Source organism: Sycon ciliatum, chromosome 12, assembly GCF_964019385.1.
Source record: "Sycon ciliatum chromosome 12, ocSycCili1.1, whole genome shotgun sequence".
In the NCBI taxonomy this organism is placed as follows: Eukaryota; Metazoa; Porifera; class Calcarea; order Leucosolenida; family Sycettidae; genus Sycon; species Sycon ciliatum.
The window spans coordinates 24,378,666-24,401,575 of NC_088654.1; the positions used below are offsets into that span (position 1 = coordinate 24,378,666).

General features: G+C 47.5%; 1 protein-coding gene and 1 long non-coding RNA gene across 2 annotated transcripts in view; both read left to right on the forward strand.

The window, feature by feature from the left end:
• Nucleotides 1–5,269, forward strand: part of LOC135828161 (uncharacterized) — a 15,976-nt gene extending 10,707 nt beyond the window's left edge. The window contains exons 10-14 of the mRNA XM_065340610.1: nucleotides 346–381; nucleotides 939–991; nucleotides 1,376–1,444; nucleotides 2,559–2,649; nucleotides 3,737–5,269. Of these exons, the coding sequence (XP_065196682.1) occupies nucleotides 346–381; nucleotides 939–991; nucleotides 1,376–1,444; nucleotides 2,559–2,649; nucleotides 3,737–4,003 (516 nt within the window). The 3' untranslated portion in view covers nucleotides 4,004–5,269. The remainder of the gene's footprint in view (nucleotides 1–345; nucleotides 382–938; nucleotides 992–1,375; nucleotides 1,445–2,558; nucleotides 2,650–3,736) is intronic.
• Nucleotides 5,270–18,796: 13,527 nt separating this feature from the next.
• Nucleotides 18,797–21,848, forward strand: LOC135828297 (uncharacterized). Its single transcript, XR_010555618.1, has 2 exons — nucleotides 18,797–19,104; nucleotides 21,146–21,848. It is a non-coding gene; the product is annotated as an uncharacterized LOC135828297 (long non-coding RNA).
• Nucleotides 21,849–22,910: the final 1,062 nt, after the last annotated feature.

Here is a 22,910-nt window from a genome sequence, read left to right on the forward strand (position 1 = left end):
CTTTGACCACATGCTGGTGAGCTGATCTACTCACCTGCCACCGCTTTAGGAGCTGCATCTGCGCCTTGATCCTTGAAAGGTGGTGGCGTTCCTACGGATGCGGACAACTCGGCCTCTATATATAAACCGAGTCTCCTGCGAACCGTGAATTTTTTTAATGTCATATTCCGAGCACGTTTTTAAATGAGTAAAAGTAATTCCGACCTTGTTTGTCCTGCTTGATCCATAGTATTAGAGATAGTGGCGTTCCTACGGATGAGGATTACTCGGCCTCCAGCCGAATCTCACGTCAACGTGAATGTTTTTGGCTTTTTGTCCTGTTTACTACTACTGCTGGCTGGCTAGGTCCGCAGCAGTGAGGTGCTCGCCCTGACAAATGAAGTGAGTCTGTGATTGTATGCAAACTGCAAACTCTGGAGTGGAAGCTTACACCGAATCTCCCTGGACCTGTTGATTTACAGATTGTTTGAGTGGGTTGTGTCTTTGCAGTTGTCCATCACACGGTGTGTGTGTGTGTGTGTGTGTGTGTGTGTGTGTGTGTGTGTGTGTGTCCTTCTGTCCTCCCCCCCCCCCCCTCAAATACACACACACGCCTCCTTTCCAATCCATCTCTCTATTTCACACACACAAACACCCCCCCCCACACACACACACACACATACATCATGCGCACGCGTGCGTGGGCACGCACACACACACACACACACACACACACACACACACACACACACACACCATGTCTTTTTATTTGTCTCTATTAAGTTCCTGTCTGTCTGTCTGTCTGTCTTGTTGCCTTTCTTCCTGTCGATCTCCTTTCCTTGCTGCCCGTGCAATCGGAACTAGTCCAGGGCATCAGTTTAGCACTTTGAGTCGGATTTCAGTGAGCGCAACTGTAACAGAATGATAATGTGCTGTGCCATGTATTGTTGTACGTGCAGCTGGCAATACTGCAGGCTAAACTGGACACTCTGCATCAGTCAAACTCGAAACTGTAAGTATCCCTAGTTCTGTGTGTGTGTGTGTGTGTGTGTGTGTGTGTGTGTGCGCCCGCGTGTGCGTGATTCCACCGATTCTCCTGTCATGTGACTCGCCTATAAAACTTGATTGTCCGCACGATGACACACTGCATGTGTGGACGCTTTTGATGTCTCTGAGTAGGTTTGTGATTATGTGTGTCTGTTTGTGCATGCATGCTTGTGTGTGGACGTATGTGTGTGCATGTGTGTGTGTGTGTGCGTGTTTGTGTGTGTGTGTGTGTGTGTGCATGTGTGTGTGTGTGTGTGTGTGTGTGTGTGTGTGTGTGTGTGTGTGTGTGTGTGTGTGTGTGTGTGTGCATGCTTTTGTATGTTTTGTGTGTTTACTTGTGTGTTTACAGTGACAGCGAGTGGCAGCACATACGCAACACGGCAGCCAAGCAGACTCTCACCCTCGGCCAGTTGAAGCTGTAAGCGAATGGGTATTGGGGAATGCTGCAAACCGAATATTGCACCACCTTATTGAAAGCGGATACTTCAGGGTATTATGTAGGGCTCAAACGGTTAGTCCGATTAACCGGTTGCAGATTGGTTACGAAGAAATAACGGTTAACCGATAAAGATAACGGTTACGCAGTAAGGTTTCAGTCAATTTTTGCAAGTATCAGGTCGTTGCAAAGCATGCACTTTCGCAGGCTGTCGCACGCGTACGCAATTTCTGGGCTGTCAACTCGGTCATATCTGGTCTCTTGGTGTGAGAGTATGTATGAATGAGCATGCAAGAGAATGTGCATGTGTGCGGTGTACTGAATAGGGTACATTTTTTGAATGAGTATAGTCAAATATACGGTTAAAAAAGAGTCCGCAGGATTGCCGTGGCTTATAGGTTATAACCGTTAAACCGACCGTTAGCTTAGCAGTTAACCGTTAGGGGTAAAACCGTGACCGTTTGAGCCCTAGTATTATGGTTCACACAATACTCCGGCAATACTCAACAGAGGACATTCATGGTAATAACTTTCAGAACGAAAACAAGAAAAAGAACGACAGAAAGAGCTAGCACTGGTCGCCGCACACACACACCCAGAGGCACATGCACATATCTTTTCCTTCTTCCACTGCCATGACTGGCTATGTGGGCCCATGAGGGGCAGACCAGGAGACGTGTTGTCCACCGGGCGGGGAACGCCAGACTCAGCGCACGCGCGGGCTCCGTGAACAGGGTTACATTTGTGCCTCGCAATATCCTGTGGCCGACGAAAACTGTGCGCACAAGTGCCACAGATGAGGGGCTTCGCCACGGGCTCCATGCGGGACTGGACAATAGCGTCGACAGCGTCACGGCAGGTGACCCACCACCCCTGTCGATCTTGGACGATGTCACCAAGCTGCTTCAGAGGAACACACACACACACATCCCTACAGCAATGGACTCTTGCTTTTTGTGGGTATGAGTACTTATTTTACTACTTGTGGCATAACACTGTGTTTGAAAAGTCATGTTTTGTGTGCACGTGTACTTGCTGACAACACTGTACTGTACTTGCTGGCAACACTGTACTTGCTGACAACACTGCACTGCAGGGCCACATCTAACCTGTATACGATGATCAACAGTCATATGGGGTCACATCGCTACAAGGATGGTGTCACGTTTGGCAAGATGCTAGAGAGGGTGAGAGGCTTGGTGTGCTGGAATTGTTGCCAATCTCTTGGACTGGGGTGCCGTTTTATTTTCTGCTGCTCCTTGGGGGACAACAGTACTCTGTGAGCTCAGGTGTTGAGCCAATGTGTTCATCCAATGTAATCATGGCTAAATAAGGGAAGGAGCGAAGGTTACGAGTTCTGACCAACTGTCTACCAAAGTAGCGAGATCATACGCAGTCAGCAAGTTCGACAGTTGGTGGACAGTTGGTCGTAACTCGTAACATTTGCCGCAAGTCCTTCATATATTTATCCGTATTATATAAGGTGCTATGCCTTGATAATAATATTATTGATATGTCTGTTGATTGAACAATGGACAGTGTCCTAAGTCAACGCTGCTCTGAAGGGAAGTGGAAACCTGTGTATTATTATTATTACTACCAAGAGTCCATAATCCCCCAGAGTGCGCAACTGGGATGGGGTTGTGGGACGACGTAATCCGTGATGTACGTCATTTTTTGGGTCGGACTTGCCTCATTCCATCGACGCGGTGTGCCACGTCCGCACTTCCCCTACTGATGATGTCATTATTATGACGTGGAACACGGATTTCGCCGTCCCAGATCTGATAAGTGAACTTGCACACTCTGGGGGGTTATGTACTCTTGTTATTAAATTTTATTCCTGCCTATCCGCGCCGGCGTCATGAGAAGGAATAAGTCAGGCTCCCTAACTTTTGTTCAAGTCGTTCAAAATCGGAGCAAGAGAAGGAAAAGAAACAGGACGGAGAAAAAGAACTCTAGAAAGCACACGTCGATTCTCGGTACCCTGAAATAAAACACATGGAAAAGCTGCGAAGCTGCAATGTCAGCAGATGTGAACCAGAACAGGTGCCTCAGGCGTTCATGCCCAATTGCAGACCAGAGTCCGGCAAAGCTGTTTGTACAAAGTAGTGTCTAATCGAGGACATTTTGCTGCTGCTGCTGCTGCTGCTGTTGCTGCTGCTGCTGCTGCTGCTGCTGCTGCTGCTGCTGCTGCGGCGGCTGCTGCTGCTGCTGCTGGTGGTGGTGCTGATGCTGGTGGTGGTGGTGGTGGTGGTGATGGTGGTGGTGCAGATCGACGTGTTCATCAAGGATTTGACGGACATCACAACCAAGACTGCCGGCGCTGATATTGGCTCGACGTCTTCCATTGCTCTGGGCATGGGTCAGAGTCCCAGGGCGCAGGCCACCCTCGGCGCCGGAGGCCGAGCTGCCCATGCCGATCGGAAAAAGCAACCGGTCGCTACGGCGACCGCGGCAGCCGCCACAACCACCGCATCAGCGGCCAGCGGGTCCGCCGGCTGGAGTGTGCGCAGCGCTAAAAGCGCGGGCGACACGTGAAGCAAGATGTCGTCAACTGTAGGTGTGATGTCATCAGCTGCAGGTGTGATGTGGTCAGCTGTGGGTATGATGTCATCGGCTGCAGGTATGATGTCATCGGCTGTAGGTATGATGTCTTCGGCTGCAGGTATGATGTCATCGGCTGCAGGTATGATGTCATCGGCTGTAGGTATGATATCATCAGCTGTAGGTATGATGTCGTCAGCTCTAGCTCTATAATAGAATTCGCACTGCTACTCGGTCATGCGCAGATGTGGTGGGGATATCAAACGTTTCTTTGAAGGAAAGCGGCAGTTTTGGTTGTCGTGTTTTTACAGTTCTTAGGTGCGACAATGCACCATGAATGGTTTGCCCACGTTGGACTATGCAGATCTTGAGGGGGTAAATTGCCCCGGGCCTGTCTTGAATATTCACCCCAAATTATATTATTACTTACATGATAAGTCCTTGACCTCTTGGCTCCTATTCGGAGGGGGACCTTTTAGCGGTGTGTACAACAAGTGTTGTGTTTTGGATGGCCCTTTTCCTTGCCCAAAGGATACTTCAGGGCAATGATGCAGATCTTTCGCATTGAAATCATGCACGACCAGTCCCAACAGGCTGGGTTTGATTTGGAATAGCACTTGACTGAGACAGTGACTTTGAGCTATGCGTGGAGAAATGCAGCAGGGTGCCATCCTGCCATGGCCGGTTGCAACGATTGCCGGCATCCTGATCCTGGATTCAATCTTACCACCCGCACTCTGCCACGAACATTTGTGTAAAGTACTGTCGAAATAGATATGCATTGCTACCAGTGTGTGGTTTGATTACATCGTATATTTCTTCTTGAAGTACGATTTCACAGTATCACATTCAATTTAAAAAAAACTCTCTGTGCATTATCACAGAACTGAACATTTTACTTGGTGTTATCCGGCTTCTTGGCATTCATGCATGACTGCCCAGTCATAAGGGGCCATCCGTAAATACCGATATTTATTTAGAAACGAAAACTAGTCATTTCTCTTCAACCCCCCTCCCTCAGAAACGAACACATACAAACGGTGCATGGTATCGATATTATTTTTTCTTCTGGACGTTCCTACACACACACAAACTGTGCATCGATATTTTCGAGAAACGAACAGGCGCTCAACCCCCCTCGACGACTAGCTTGCATTTCTAAATAAATATCTACTGGAGTATTATTACTATTAAAGCAGTCGTGAGTCAGTCAAGTGTCAAGTTCGGCAAGAAGCGTGTGCTCCTCGTTGGAGCAACCAACTTCATGACTGACTAATACCGCCGAAGTCTTAGGTTTGTACTGGAGTATTATTTATCTACTACAGTATATTTACGGATGACCCCTGAGTAATCGGGATCTGGGCCAAACCCGCGGGCTCGTACATCGGGCTTGTACATCCATCTTTGCGAGGAATGTTTCAGAAGTGGCCAGCCATGCGGGAGCTAGTTTCGTTTTGTTCCGCTTGTGTCGAGTGTAATGGTGCAGCTGACACATGCGGGGATGGTATTCATAATCAGCGCGGTGGTGAGGGTGCCAGCAATGCACGTGATGTACTGTAGTGCCTTGTAAGAAAGCCAATCTCCTAATAGAATCCTGTTTTGAATACAAGCCTGCTTTTCAAGATACATTGCCGGCGCATAAGCCTAGTTTTAGTGTTGACACACATAGAAATACCTGGTTTGAATAGAAGCCTGATGTGAATAGACGCCTAGTCCTGATATCGGCTCCTACTGAATTAACTCCGGCTTGAGTACGCGACATCACGGTATGCTTACATACAATACAGCTTAATTGCACGTGATGCGTACATACATACAGCTTGCACGTGCCCCAAAGTGTGAAGCTAGCTGAGCATGGCACCAAACGTATCATCCCCACAATGGCACATACGAGTGCACGCTATAATCCACAGGTCATTTGAGCTGACACAATATTGACAGGGTGGCAACAGCTAACGTTAAGCTGCACGCCGAGGTGGACCAGTAGCAAACCATGCCTGTGGTGGTAGCAAACCATTAATTTTTGTAACTTTTCAAAACACGACAAGGAACCAGGAGATACTCCCTGGCTAGAAGCATGCGCGGACGTCATGGCTAGCCTTACGATCCTGGAAGCTGGGCAAGAAATGCTGCAGGAAGTAGTTAGTTGTTGCGGAGATGCATTAGTTTCGAAACCATACAAGTCACCCACTGAACCTCCTTCTAAAGACACTTCCTCTGAGAGATTTTCAGTCGGCTTGTCATGAATGATGGTTAGAAGACTCAACAACACATGCATACAGTTCTCGATAGTCTGTCAACTGGCGGCGGAGAAGTACGAGTACGAGTCGTACAGCGCCCTGAATCATGTGAAACACTGCATGTTGTCACTGTTCCCAGCTAAGATACCAGCACTCGTACTGAGAGCTATTCATCTCTCTCTCTCTCCTCTCTCTCTCTCTCTCTCTCTCTCTCTCTCTCTCTCTCTCTCTCTCTCTCTCTCTCTCTCTCTCCACACACAAGCTCAGTCACAACCCACTTCAGCAGTTGATGATAACCTCCGGTCCACAGGCCATACTTAATCACGCAAAAATGATTCTATCGTTATTAACACAATAGCGTCAGCAGCTCCTCATAATAGACACCCTAGGGCGCGTTCAGACTGGCGTAAAAAACAAGCGGAATGTGAAAGTTGTCTAGGTGAATCGCCCACGTGACGTTCCCGCCAGCGTAAACACGGAAAAGGTTTCCCACCACTCTGCAGGCCAGTGGAATGCAGATTCCGGCGGCACGCGGAGCGCTTTTGATATCCTTGCAGCACATGTTCCGTCTTTTCGTTTTATTTCAGCCTCTACTCTTGCAGTCTGACGGCATGCTTTTGAGTTTTGAGTTTTGACTTCTAGACTGCCAACGAATTACTTCTCCCATCATGCCGAAATCTTTGTTCGACTCAGCAATGGAGAGGGAGTTCATGGAGCTGTACGTGGTGATTTTTGCTGGCCGCTCTGCAGGCAAAACGTTACTGCGAACGAGAAGCATACTCTGATCGCGGAGCGGATGAATGCCACCCAAGCACCAAACACTCCGGACATAGTATTCTTTCCGTCGACAAGCACAAGCAAATGCACTATGATCCAGCATCTCAACAGACTGAATTAGTTTATTTTGATATCCAACTCAAACTTAGTCAACTCAAATTTTTCAAATGTCGAAGCTTCACATGTACTGGCCATTCCAGCGGGATACACGTGCAGTGTGATTGCGATTCCCGGGATTACGCTGCAGCTTTCCGGCGGCTATTCACCTGTCCCCGGGGAAAATTGCGGAAAAAATCGCAAAAAAACGCGGGGAAAAACGCGGCATAATATGGCATAATTTGCGGTGAATTTGCGGTAAATATGCGGTAAATATGCGGTGAATAATATTGATGTGCGGCAATTTTCAGTGAGTATGTAGTGAAATGAATCAGTTACAAGTCTCTGGTGTAAGCACTCGTCATATTTGAGTAAAAAGCCGCCACGATGAGACGTTGCTGACCGAACAGTGCACTGTGTGCACGTGTAGTGCAACAAAAAAGTTCAAAAAACGCGGGAAAATCGCGGAAAACGCGGTCTTTTAAAAAATCGCAAAAAACGCGGAAAAAAACGCGGCCGCGGAATCGCAATTTTCCCCGGGGACAGATTCACGCCAGTCTGAACGCTATTTTTTTTACGGTACTCGTACCTTGATCACCCAAATAGCGTTGAAGCTGCAGCGTATAAACGTTATGGGGGCTGATTTATCGTTGTGACCAACGGTACGCGTTTCAGAGGTTCAGAAAAGGGTGCATCCAGCTGGCTGACCTGCCGCCCCCTCAGCCGCCATGGTTTCACACTCAGCAAGGGAGATTTCCGGGATGGCCTGTGCCTCCGGTACGGCTGGACACCTCCTCGGCTCCCAAGCCTCTGCGTGTGCAGTAAGCCGCTGAATGTGAGTCACGCCCTGTCGTGCCCGTTTGGTGGCTTCCCGACGCTGCGACACAACGAGGTGAGGGACATCACCGCCAGAGCTCTGAGGCAGGTCGCTCACAACGTGACAGTGGAACCCCACCTCCAGCCCGTCACCGGAGAGGCCTTCCGCCATCGCACAGCTGTCACGGAGGAGCAAGCTCGGCTGGACGTTGCGGCTAGTGGTGTGTGGGGTGGCCGATTCGAGCGCATCTTTATTGATGTACGGGTGTTCAACCCTTTTGCGTCTTCGAATCGTGCCACCTCCCTCGCTGCTAGCTACAGACGCCATGAACAGGAAAAGCGCCGGAAGTACGAGGAGCGAGTACGTGAAGTTGAGCATGCCTCCTTCGTGCCCGTTGTGCTCTCTGCCTCTGGTGGCTATGGCAAGCATGCCAATGCTCTTTTCACGCGGATCGCCTCTCTCCTGGCTGAGAAGAGTAAGGAGCCATACGGGCAGGTTATCTCCTTGCTGCGCTGCCGCCTTGGGTTTGCCCTGGTGCGTTGTGGTGCTATGTGCCTGCGTGGCTCAAGGAGCATGTTTGCTCCTGCCATGCCTGAGTCCCCTGCTGTGCTAGTGGCGGCGGAGGCACGCATCCAGTGAACCTGCACAGTGCAGTGATCCTACTGAGTGACAGACTCTGTAAATACTGTATATGATGATTCGTTTATGTGTTGATTCTTCACAAAATGATTTTGCCCGTACAAGAGGCTCAGTTTTCCGTGTGAAAAAAAAAAAAAAAAAAAAACGGTACGCGTTTTGGCCAAATATTGCATAGTCCGTACGCATTTCACCTTGTATCGCGTATATGGTGACAAAAATGGTCGTACCGCGCGAAATCAAAGCTATTCTCGTGGCAACGGCGTACCAGGGCTGTGTTTACATGAGGCGTTTCAACCCGGGTTGAGTTCGACCCGGGTCAGATTTCAACCCGCCATGTGCACAAAGTGAATGGCGCGTTTACATGACGCATTGCGCTTGACCCGGGTTGAAATTTCGCCCCGGGTTGATTTCAACCCTCCCCCCAAGGGGAGGGTTGAAACCAACCCGGGTCAAGAAAATCGTACAAACGTACTTCTGTGCGTATCTCGCGCCAGGTTTGAACAGCACTGCAGATGCAAATTTTGCGCGAACGGTTTCACGTGACCATGCAGGACCGTAGAAGTGGACTTTTGGCGGCATATCAGTATTTGACCCGGGTCAACTGTCTTCATGTAAACGCTCACCTCTTTTGTCTATCGTACAGACTTTCAACCCGGGCTGAACTCGACCCGGGTTGAAATTTCTCATGTAAACACAGCCTTAGGCTGTGTTTACATGAGAAATTTCAAAAAAAATAGCGTGCATCTTGCTAAATTATTTTTTTTTAAAAATTCACGGTTCGCGTGAGACTCGGCTGGAAGCCGGGTTTTCCGCATCCGTAGGAACGCCACCACCCTTCAAGGATCAAGGCGCAGATGCAGCTCCTAAAGCGGTGGGAGGTGAGTAGATCAGCTCACCAGCAAGTGGTCAAAGACCGAAAATCCCATTCACTGCATCCATGTTTTCATCTTTCATCTTGCTAAAGGTCGAACCCAAATCACGGTATTTTCCCCCTTACGATAATACCGTTACAGCATAACGTTTTTTTGCTAAGGGTGTCTAATGTGGCTAACTGGTGCCTAGTACTAATAGTAATAATGAAAATATAGTATGTGAATAGAGTGCTTAGTGCAGCTAAATAATACACTTATATTGAGAACCTAAAAGGAAAGGAGATATCCGGATCAAAAACTCGACTGCTAATTCGAGGAGGAACTCAACTTGTTCTAGGAAAGTAGCACAAAATAAAGATTAAATCTAGTCCAACTGATGAATCTTCAATCCTCTCCGAATGACAAATTCTACTCTGAAGTGCTGCTATCAGCAGGAAGTATAATGCAAGTGGGACAAAGGCACTCAGACCAGCAAAGCGCTCTTGCTTCCATGATAACAGTGGTAACTCTGGTTTGGCAGAAGAGAAAAGGCAAGCAGCTGCAGTAACAGTTGATTACCAACATGGAACAACAGTGCTAACGTCAAATCACCGCGCTCGAATCAACAGTAAAAATGCATGTACTTCTTTTGAAGGGCACGTATCATGTCGGATTAAATTCAGCAGGGAGTCAAATACAGCGAGAACGAAGATATCGCGGCTGCCGTGAAGAGAAACCATTGGGGAAGGCACTGGTGATATACAGTGTTCTGTATGTGTATGTGGGGGGGGGGGGTTAGATGGCGCCAGCACCACGATGAAAGGGAGGGACTAATCCATGTGTGTTCTTGGCTGCTGTAAACCACTGCACACACATGCCAATAACATCTACCATACATATTTAGCAAGGAAGGCTACGAGAAAAATGTGTTAGTGGGAGATAGGAGCTTGGCTATGGAACGATTCCATAGAACCACTTTCCCGCACCTCGTTTTTGTTCTGGCTTGCAGAATTGCAAGCACCCGCATCGTTCCCGTCAGCTTTCTTCAAAGGGTTCGCATAAATATTACTCTCACTATAATTAAACGCGATGTCCTCGTCTTCGGACGAGCAGCGTCTGTTTAGGGCTACCCAAGGCAATGATGTGGACTTGGTAGCAGCTTCTATGCTCAAACTCGCCCGCAGCACACTTGCCGTGAGTTTAGAGGCGATTAGGCCACTACTTGTGCTTGTTGGTGGGTCTGCAGATGGCTCGCGACCGTCATCCGATGGCCCCTCGATGACTACTTGGTGGCCATGGTTACCATCCAAGATGCCGGGTGATGATCCGGATGTAGGCACAGCACACTGCGTAGAATAGGATATCAGATCTACGTGTACAACAAAACAGACAGGCAAGAATAGATTAATGATTACCGTATTTTCCGGGGTATAAGCCGCACCCCCCTTTTTGAGGCAAAATATTGACTAAAAGTTGGTATTCGGAGTATAAGCCGCACCCACAAACCAAGATTCTTCACACTCATTGACAAATGGCCTTTCTACAAATTCATTATGCTTATGGAGCTAAATACCATGTTAGATCAGATTATGAAGTGTTAGTGCACCACAGGTTGCTGCAGAGATGTTGGTGTATTGCTGTGTTGACTGCAGATCATTGTCATCTGCACCATCTTCAGTCTCGCTGCCACTGATGTTGATCAAAGGCACTTGCAGTACGCAAAATAGAGTCCCCGTATACGCGTACCGTATGGTGTAGCCCGCGCACTAAAACAAGTAAAAGTGCCGGGATAGCAACACAGGCGCGAAGCTGAGTCGAATGGCATGTCACATGACGTCAGTATGCATACTGATGTATGCTAAGCATTCATTCGCGCAAGCATATTCGGTGTATAAGCCGCAGGGGCGATTTTGGTCCGATTTTTAGCGAAAAAAAGTGCGGCTTATACTGCCCTGGAACCAACAAAGGTGGCAGGTACAACATTACACCTTCAAGCAGCCGAGCCCATTGGCAACAGACCCAACACAATCAGGCATAAGTGTACCCACCAACCGAACTAGCTGGCACACACACACACTAGGGTGCGGCGGATTCTGCCGGCAGAAAAATTGGCAGAATTCGGTACTTTTTCTGGTAAGTTTCATGCATGTTTGGTATGTGGATAAAAAAATGGAGCAGAATTCGAGGAATTACCCGCCATAAGGTTTGTATGGTTCTGCCAATTATTTCACTGCTTTTCGAGCAGAATCTGCCACCTTTTCGAGCAGAATCCGCCGGTCCCTAACACACACACACGCACACACACACACACACACACACACACACACACACACACACACACACACACACACACACTCCTCAGACCTCAGACATGCCCATCGCGGAACCCTGGAACCAACAAAGGTGGCAGGTACAACATTACACCTTCAAGCAGCCGAGCCCATTGGCAACAGACCCAACACATGAACCCTGGAACCAACAAAGGTGGCAGGTACAACATTACACCTTCAAGCAGCCGAGCCCATTGGCAACAGACCCAACACTGGGCGCGCTCACACTGCGATCATGAGGACGCGTCCATGCGTCAGCAAAACGCAGAAACGTGGCAGTCGTGCTCACACTAGGCTTCATTTGCCAATCAGCGGCCGTTCTAAGCGGGATATATTCAGCGATATATCCCGCTCGGTTCACATGGGTCACTCCGAGAATAAGGAAACTTAAAGCCTAGTTCACATTCGACGTAACGCTGACGGTATGGGACGTAAGGGCCTGTTGGGACGGTCGGGGTGAGCTGTAAAATCTTGTACGATTCGTAAGACACAACATGTAGTATGACACGACATGCAGCAGCTATTGCAATTTTCAAGAAGTGACACGAAATCTTATCTTCCTAAAATTTGAATCAGTTGTGCTAGCCATTCGGCGAGTTATCATGGGAAGCGTAGTGTTGACCGTGTTTGAAATGTTAAAAAACCTAAGTGTGCTGTTGTGCGCATCGGGAGGGGTCAGCGCACGACACATCCCCTGTTCACACTCGAAAGCCACTCGAAAGCAGTTGTTTTGTTTTGTACGCTTGCGTCCCCGTCTACGGTCTGAAAAGTTGAACTGATCCAACTCTTCCCCTCGCTTCCCAATCTGTAGGGTAGAACGGTTGTGTTCCCGTTCCTGGTGTTCACATTGGACGCTGTCTGTCGGCGTCATAACCGTTCCGTCGGTTCCCGTCAATCCTTACGTCGCGTCCCATTGCGCCCCGTCGAATGTGAGCTAAGCTTTCGTGTTGGTCACGCTCTCACGCTCTGTATTTAGGAAAGTACCATGCAAATGGATTATATCATTCGCACTCTGTGTATACCGAATCCCCCAATTGTCCCTCGTCCTAACGCACTCTCGAAAATATTCGCCGTATACCCTCATACTCATGGTATAATCCGTACCTAATATTATAATCAGTATCATCTGCTGTTTATTTTCCATTGCAGGTTAACGTCTCAATCAAGCATCGTCATCAAAACTTTGCACAGAAGAGTGTTTGTCAGCGGTGTCGGTCATCCTCTGGGATCCTCTTTCTGTTATTACTGAAGCTCAATTCCCAATACATGAACTGCTTTCCACAATGCGCAACATGCAACACCTGCGATGAGCTGCAATCGCGACAGACGATTCACAATCTGTTTTGTTTCTGCGGCATCTAAGTGCAGTGCGTAGTACCCTCACGTGCACCCAGCCTACAGTCCATTCATCGGAAACTGGCCCGCTGGCTTTTGGAAGTCGGATTTGGGCCGATTTGAGGATCGAAACCCACTTTAAATCTCAAAAATCTGGGTTTTGGATCTGCTTGTCCATACATTTTGCCATGGCATACCTGTCCTAATTTTGTAAAACCTGGCTGAATTTCTATTTCCCTGTTCTTGGACTTTTCTGCCCTCAAATGTGGCAAGGAGTAATTGCACGGGTCACACAATGCAGGATGTACTGTTGTTTTCACGATATCTACAACTATGTGAGAGAGACACCAAAAAGATAGGGTGCCAGTTTCCAATGAATGGACTGTAGTGAACTGCACTCCATTTGTGTACAACGCGCTTGGCAAGAGTTATGCTTTTGCCAAGTTCTGGGACAGTGGCCCTACAACTGCTTGCGACAGTGTGCGACAGGCATTTCCTCGCCGCAAGTGTTACATCGCAGAAAGTGATACATGTAATTGTGAATTGTAAATACTTTTAATCCAATTCAACTTTTAGTATGTGTTTCTCTTTGTTGAACAGCAATGGGTAACCAACTCTTCTCCTGTCCATTCATTCTCCTGCTTGTGTTTGTATGGTGGTTGTATACTGTATACCCATTGAATGATAAATGTACTACAGTATCAGGTTTTGTCTGGTGATATATTCACGTCCAAATATGTTCAATTTTCACTTGAGCACACAAGGGTTAGAAGCTTAGAAACACTATACATAATATTCTTTAGGGTGTTCTCCGTTGATATGTTGAAAGATCTCACCTGTTCAAGACGTCCATGTCGACTTTGAGGCCGACTTTCGCATCGATGTCGGCTATTTTCTAGCACTTAGAAAAATGATCCCTACCACCCGGGACGCATTCTATCGCGTTGTTTGCATTCTCCTGGCGGCAGGGCATTACCAAACTGATAACCTTTCATGTGAAATAATTCAAGGGATGTGGAAGAAGCCTTCACTGCTCGGCCAGGCCGATAACCCTATTTCATACATACCCCAAAACTAGACAAATTCGAAATTTCTCAAGCTTGAGAACGTTTCCCGGCAAAAAAAACCTCGAAATCTGTTATATCGGGATTGGTCGTTTGGGAAAGGACTGAATGGACGAATCGTTGCCTTCCCCACCCTCAACTCTAGTCGTGGAGAGTTCTTCTGCTGTCCATCAGCTTTCCTCTCCCTGCATGGAGACTCCTGGAGCTTCCCCACCAGTTTCCCCGTGTCCTGAGGCTCAAGGCGTCGCTCGGTTTGGAAGACTACTCCCTGGTCCAAGCTAGCGTGATATGATGTGCCTTCGTGGGGCAAGATCCTCATCCGCACATGACAAGGTGTCACCAGGGATCCCGCGTCTGTAGTAGTACTAGCCGAGGCACGTGTTTCCTTGCAGGACTGTTGTTATAAAGTCAAGAGTAAAGTCTACACACGTACATTTTTGTCTAGAGGTCTATGATGTACGTGTACTTGTATAATTTATTATGATTCTTTTCTATTTTATTCTTTTTACCAGGCGTGGGCGCCCATCCCCTGGATTATCAAAATGGGTGCCTTATTATTTTTCTTTTTTTTCTTTTTCTAAACAATCGACGAGGAGACAATAGTCGTAAAATGGCAATAAATAAGATAAATTGTGCACTCATAACAACAGCAAAAATGAAGAAAGTCAAGTTCCATTCTACCTGAAACCATATTAGCTACATGTATATAAGTGTGTGTTTTAGTTATTACATTTTTATGTGACGGCGTTCCACTGATGACAGTCACAAGAAAACGTTATGGAACTTGACTTTCTTCATTTTTGCTGTTGTTATGAGTGCACAATTTATCTTATTTATTGCCATTTTCTTTTTCGGTTTATTCTTTTTACCAGGCGTGGGCCATCGATCCCCTGGATATCGGATCCCGGGTCCCATGGACTCGACTAAATATAATTATCAAAATGGGTGAATAAAGTTGAAGACACCACTGCAGCTGTACTTATGGTTGATAAAATATGGTGGTAAAGACACACCTGGCAATATGGCGGTAAACACACGCCTGCCCACACACGCTCTCTGGGCTGCAAAGTTCTGGCACAGAGCTCTCCTTCTCACCACCACCACCATCAGTTCGCGCCTGGCGCCTGGTCGATGCATGGTTGGCGGTATCCGGCATAGCAGGCTGGTACATCAAGTAGCGCATGGCACATAGCAGATGACACAGCAACGACATAGCTTGATTGCGACGTACGTTTCGTCCCCGCTGGACTCATCAGGCAATCTTCTTCTTGGATGTCTTCACACGGAGCTTGACTCGGGAGAATAAAGTTGAAGACACCACTGCAGCTGTACTTATTAAGTTATGGTTGATAAATATGACCAGGCGCCAGGCGCGAACTGATGGTGGTGGTGGTGAGAATGAGAGCTCTGTGCCAGAACTTTGCAGCCTAGAGAGCGTGTGTGGGCAGGCGTGTGTTTACCGCCATATTGCCAGGTGTGTCTTTACCACCATATTTATCAACCACTAGCAGCACCCCCGGCCAGCGTTGCCTGGCCGAATGTGGCATGCGGGTGTAGCAAGTAAATGAACAGCACACGTGCTCAGCACGTGGTGGTGGCCAGACCGCTGAAGTCCTGGTGAGGGAGGTTCTTCATCGTTGGAAGGAGAAGGAGGGACGTCTGTTACGCCTTCGGGAGGCTGGTCAGGGTTGTCCATCACCTGGTGGCGGATGAAGCGGCTTAAAAAATTCATAAACTTACGAACAAAAGTGCGATGCGCTCTTCACTGCACTGCAGATCAAATGCAGAGTGCAGTCAGTGCAGATCTTTTGTATCCTTTTGTAATGTTGCAGATGTTTTTCAGCACCGACGATTTGTTCGTCCACCAAAAGTCGAAACAAATGTTTCTCACTTGAACACTCCGCAGAGCTGCCGCTGTTGTGCCAAGGCCCATTGGCGCATGGTGTGTATACTCCAAATCTACATGTATGATGATGGGTCACTGCTGACGTTTCTGCTCTTGGACAGTGCAACGCCGCATGAAGATATGTTGTGGCTCCACAATCGCTGAGAACGCTAGTGTGCGTCCATGGAATACTAAAACACAATAGGCGCGGCGCAGCTAACGCCCACTTGGATGAATCGGAGTGGTGGCGAGTGCATTCTCCTTCCTCAGTGAACACTGCTGGTCACCCTGTTTGATGAACCACCAAACACCATCGGTGCAGGCCGCGTTTTTCGGAACCAGTCATTTATTCGTCCACCAACAATTGAAATTAATGTTTCTCACTTGAACACTCTGTAGAGCTGTCGCTGTCTTGACAAGGCCGTGTATACTCCAAGTCTACATGTAGGATGAAGAGTAACAGTTACTGCTGATAATGAAGTTTGCGCTCGTGGACAATACAACGCTGTGTGAAGTAAATTGTGGCTCCACAATCGCTCTGAATGCTAATGTGTGTCCATGGAATACTAAAACACAATAGGCGCGGTGCAGCTAACGCCCAACGTGGATGAAACGGACAACAGCAGCGGCTAGAGCGTTCTCCTTCCTCAGTGAACACTGCTACAAGACATTATGCTTGATGATTCACCAAACACCATCGTTGGGGGCCAGGTTTTCCGGCGCCAGCGAGTTGTTCGTCCACCAACTAACTTTGATGAGTCTTTCTTCAACACTTCGTAGAGCAGCCGCGCAAGGCCTTTCCTTCGCGTTAGGGTAGCGATCCTTCCTAGATGATATCGCTATTCCTTGTTACTTTTTACTACAATGAGTAGTGTTTCTCCGAAAATAAAGTCAGCTGCCTGGGCATTAGGCATTAGTACTGCCTATCCCGCGGCCCTAGCGCCTGGACTTGTAAAAAAATAATTGATTTTGCAAGTCTTCAATCATGTTTGCATGTACGCGCTATCCAGCCATGTGGCGTGAACAGATTGCTTGACGTGAAAGGTAGCGCGGGCGAGCGCGAGTCGTACGCGCTCGCGGTCGACGTGTCTGACACGTACGTGAAACGAAAAGATTTTTTTGGCGGGTAGTCGGCAAAAATGTGACGGTCCCTTTAGTCCTTCGCTTCTACTTTCTAGTATTTGCAGAGAACGGTTCACGCGTAGTCCGCAGCGCTTGTGCGGCTGCTAGTGCTACCTATGCTATGGCCTAGGCTAGGTGGCTACATGATTCGCACGCTTCGCGTGCTCAGTGCTTCTGCGCGCGGCTGTACTGTGATTTTTACGTAGTGTGGTTGCGGCCTTATAAAAAAAAGAAATACCGACTCCTTGCTTGTCGCTCGCATGCGCACAAGTGGTCCTCTGTCGTAGCCATAGTAACGACCTGCGGATACGTCATTGTATGGAATCATGAGTCATGCACCAAAAATTCAAATGCTGCAAGGGGATTTACCCTAGCTGGGTCACAGTCCGTGCGCCAAGGGGTACTCAAGTAGGGGTTCCAGGATCTGGCCGACTGGGTTCGAGGACTTTCTCCACGCGCTACACACAAAAGTTTGGTCGCGCGATGACGGCTCATTCTAGGCCAGTGCGCTGGGATATCGTAAGTTCTGGAGGATTTTTGAAGTCACCAGTGGCTTCCTGAGGTTTTCAGCTGTCCAATGTGGGGTTTTTGATCGCCGTGCGGCGAAATTAGGCCATTGCGATCAGTCAAAGAAGAAATTGAAGGCGATTTTCAAGTCTAAAATGGCATCTTAGGGGATTCTTAAATCGATTTTCAGCTTCAGCACCCAAAAACCTTTCGGAATCACCCATGCCGGTGTTTTTCTCAAGCAAGGTAGAGCAGCGCAACAAAATATGAGTGCGCCGAGTAGGACTAAAAGCACCTCCGACATGGCGATTTTTTCAAGTGCGAGGAAGAAGAGTAGATCTACACTAGAAACTAGGTGTTACCCCCAGCGCAGTCAGCTGATCGCGAGTATCAAGCAGCACGAAGACCAGGATTGCGCTGTGCCTAGTGAGCACGACGTAGTACACGATTCTGTACTATCTCCTGTTTGCGAGGAACAAGGAGAACAGGCGGCGGCTTGGATTTACGACTCGTGCGCTGGCGGAGAACAGTGAGCTGCCGTCATTACCGATCGAACTGGTTGGTGTTGGAGCTGATGCAGTATCTCTCACCATGATCAGCCTGATCCCAGCTCCCATCGACAGCGTCTTCTGGATTTAGTTCGCAACTTGCAAGCTCTGCAGAAGACGGCATCGGCAACATCAACATTGGCGTGTTTGTGACTTGCCGTCCTTGTCGGCAATGGCCAAAGCCGTGCTGGTGACTTGAGGTCCTTGTCGGCCAAAGCCGTGTGAAGAAGAGGGGTAGGTTCGCCGAATCGAAGCGTGCATATGTCATCCGCTCAAGGCAAGGATAAGAGGCCGGCTGTAACCTGTGACAAAATTTCATCTGATTCGTGTGAAAATGTATGTAGCTAGGTGGTGGCTATGCAGTAGTTTGACCATGTTTTGAGCCGATTTCCCATTTGATCGCCAGAGAAAAATACACCCATTTCGCTGTAGAAAAATGGCTATAACTTTCGAATGCCTGGACCGATTTTGATAAAATTGGTACCATAGTATTTCTCATTTCCTCGGTGACATTGTCCAAGAACAAGCTAGCTTGAATTATGAATTTGAAATTTTGACTGGAATCCCTAACTCAAGGGCTGATTTTATTTGCAACCGCGGGAAACGAAGTCACCAAGACGCCTTCATTTGAGGCTTTTGGAATTGGAGAATTTATTGAATTTAGGTATGGCTCTCGTCCCTTCTAGAGAACTAACCAAGACCCTGTGGGGGCAGAAGGAGACTTCTTTGGCTCCGTGAATACACTAGCTATGCGGTGGTCTAGTTAGTTTGAGTGTGTGGTTCGTATTCAAAGTGTTCCAAGCCGCAGTTCACTCGAAGGTCATCGTGGATACGTCTGCACTTGAAAATCAAGGCTGGAAAGGACTGCCTGGTGTGTCCGAACGGTATGTTTTGCACTGAAGGCGTTTTTTGTATGAATTGTTGAAAGTGTCTACTTGTTCGAAATGCAAAAGACATGGTCGTAGATCCTTGGCCCACAACACCCCACTAAATAAACTATGACCTGTCGTGAAATTATGTGAAATTGATCAACACAATCATCCACAAATTATCCTATGCCAAAGTACTCCAAATGCAAATAATGGCATCCCTTTACCTAGGTCATGTTTGTAGGGCCTTATGCCACATCTTTGCATGATTTCCTCATGCAAATCGTGTGCCTAGCTTCGAAAACACATTGCGCTAAGTGCCGAATATATACCTGTGAATCAGAACAACAGCACTCACTATTGCTTTCATGAGTGGTAATGGTCAGCTGAAAGGAAACTTCTATCCATCAACTCATAAGTAAAGTAATGACTAATCTCCTTGCTGCGCATGTGGTTCGTTCGTATTTACATGTACCGTAAAGTACCGCCAGAGCGCCCCACCATCTCGTCCTTTCGGGGTCGTATTGTGGGGGTGGTCTCCTGTCTGTAGGTTATACGACACGAACTTTGTACACATATTGCACGTTCTGCAGACAATCTGTGCCTTCGAGCGGACACGAGCTCCACACAAAAACCTGCTTAGTGTGACCTTAGTACACTAAGTTGCTCACACCGTACGAACTTCGTTGCACTCTGCCATACGATTTTCCTTTCCCTGGCTGTATTATATAAATCTGTCGCAGCAAAATCAAGGTGGGGCGCTCTCGCGGTACTTTACGGTATGTGCGCCTCTCTGTGTTCGGTGAATGATTTTGAATATTTGCGCACGACTTCAGGATAGTGCACATTTTATGCATGTACCTGCATATGTAATCCTTTTATGATTTAAAAATTAGGAGCCGTGCTTCTCATCACCGTGGACAAGTAAATGTCGGCCAATTACGGAGCGTTTGGAGATTTGCACAAGTACAGTTGCGTGTTGATTATGCGGCAGCCGCGGAATAAAATGAATATTCTGGACGACTGAAGCTACAAAGCCATCTTGTGTTAACTTAACAGATAAAAAAGACAGTACTTCGAAGTACCTGTATTTATCACTAGTATTACCCTGAGACAGTCGTGCTCATCTCTAGAGACTGGCTTGTATTTAACTCTACGTAATGGCAACTTTCATGATGCTGACTGTCTACATTTACTTGAAGTAGGACTATAAATACTAAATATAAGGTTTATAAGCTGTCAGTGCGGTGCTGTTGGATACCCGACATGCCATGTGACTGACCGCCAGATACTAGTAAACAATATGCGATTGTACCGGTCACAGTGTAGCTGGGTTTTCACGAAAATTTGAAACTTATACGATTGTGAGAAAAGTTCAGAAACCACACTTACACATACACACACACACACACACACACACATGCGCGCACGCACGCGCGTGCACACACACACACCTGTCCTGTTCTGTTGAGCCACTACCACAACTTAGCACAAGGATCGCATCGGCCCCAAAGGGGCAGTAGAGCGAAAGTAAGAGGTGTTGGCTTGGAGTTCACCTATCTCTACCGTGAACGCAACCTCGATCAAAAGTCATGCCAAACGGATTTATCTACCACGCGCGCGCGTGCGCGTATACAAAACGGAGGAAGGATTAATTTACTTACTCTCCCTGTATGATGTTTCTGTTGTATTCGTGAACAATGTCATTGATGTTTTTCCATGCATGTTTTTGAATACTGTAGAGGCAGAAAATTTCGTCGGTCAATAATTCCGTCCAACTCCAAAGAAAAGGAGTTCGTCCGGTTGAAAATTTCGTCCATGGATCATAAGAGTGTATAGAAAAGTGGGACAAATCGACATTAGTCCTACATTTAATTTAGTCCAAAAGCTCCTTGGACGAAAAAGACGAAATTAAATTCCAGACGAATATTTCTGCTTATACAGTATGCGAGCATAACTTCCAACATCAAGCACATTCTTGCTTCTCATCTGCTTTTTTAAGTTTATGTTGGGCAGTAGCGTTTGTTTTACCGGCTGCGTTTGTTGGTGCTTGCAGGTCATTGGCATGCTGTCTGTTTCACAGAAGCTCGTGTAACAGGTTCACCGTACAGCTATGAATGCAATGTAGCGTGTTGAAGCCACTTCGGTATGACGTGATGCCTAATTTCCTGGTTGTACCAAAATTGCGAGTATGCAAGTGATCGTCAAGCCTGCCCCTGTACAGTAGCCGTCTTGCCTTGTTACGCCTGGTTCTGACTCTGCGTTCTCGTATACTCCATGCAATGTTACAAGGAATACTGCTCCCTTCTCAAGCAATTCATTGGCAACAAAACGCTCGGCTATGCCCTGTAACTTTGCTGTGCGGTTTGTGCTTTGTCAATGTTGTGTACCAGTTCATGATCTGTGCTTGCTGGTCTGTTTGTTTTCTCTCGCACAATTGAGGCGCTGTAGCACAGTGTACAGTGTCGATCATCCTGCCCAGGCTCTGATTTCACGTACCACAGTACGGTTTCTCTTGTTGCTCACTGTAATGTGCATGATACAAGCTCCTTGGTACTCCATCATCACCTGGTGCTGTTGCTGCCATTGTTTGACCCTGCTGATATCCTTCTCGCAATGCCCGAACGTTGTTCCAACAAATGCACAACTCGCTCTTAGTTGTCCCATTCGGTTTGGTCTCGTTCCAGTCTTTCGAATTGAGTGAGTGCGTAAACTTGTATGAAGTGGTGAAGCAAAGCCGTGCGCCGGCAAACATTCAATGTCCGGGTGTAATGACGCACCAAGGTCCCGGGACTTGCGTCCAATTCCTGAGTGATTTTTGTGTGCCTAGCCTCTAGGTATCATACCATATTTGTTTTGTTCAACCGTTTTGGATGCCCACTGCAATACCATTCACTGTATTATGTGTGTATGTTATCCAAGAAATCTCTCATATTTTTGGGTGGACAAACCTCGCCATAAGTCAGTAACCTGGCATTTTGCACTAACAGAACTCCTAGGATATCAGCGCCGTCTCAGTACCTGGGGACAGTTGTAAAGAAAAAGAAAAAATATCCTTGGCCCACAATGCCCCACTAAATAATCCGAAGGGTGTCGCGAAGACGACAATTTCCTTACCTTTCTTTCGTGGACGAAAAAAGACACTTCGCTTCGTCCGTTGCGCATGAAACGAAATATGAGGGCAGTGTTTATCAATTAGAATAGGTATCATGCACGAAGGAATGGCGAAAAGGTACTATGCTCGAGCGCTGGTCGTCGTCTTGTTTGTCAATTTTGAGTCCCATTGAGAATTTTCTTCTCCAGACCTCTCAAATTTCCCGCGGTTGCAAATAAAAGTGCAACTTCTAGACGACTTTTTTGAATTTGGCGCACGGACTGGGTCAAGTGGCAACGAAACTTCTTCCTTGGCAAACTACACGTACATGTAAGGGCCGATTCCCACTACGGTACCGTGAGTGCCGTGCCGACGATTTGGGTAGGTCACGTGTACCCCACGGTACGAGCTTGAAGCTGAGAGTGATTTACACCTGCGCACAGTCATTCCGTGCATTCCGTCGGCAGGCCGGATCACCATTTTTTTTCAATTTCTGACTTTGGTCCTGAGGGAAAATAGCGGGGGAGATGACTGCAGAAAGCTCAAGAATCAACCAATCGAAAAGCCAAAAGCCAAGAAAAAACTTCGTACCACAAATACAAAAGAAAGAAAAAACTTCCTTTCAGGGAGTAGTAAAATACCTACTACTCACTGCATTCGACCTCACGGAATACCACGGCATGCCATTTCCACCCCCCAGAGACCCTCGGCACCGGAATGTCCACGG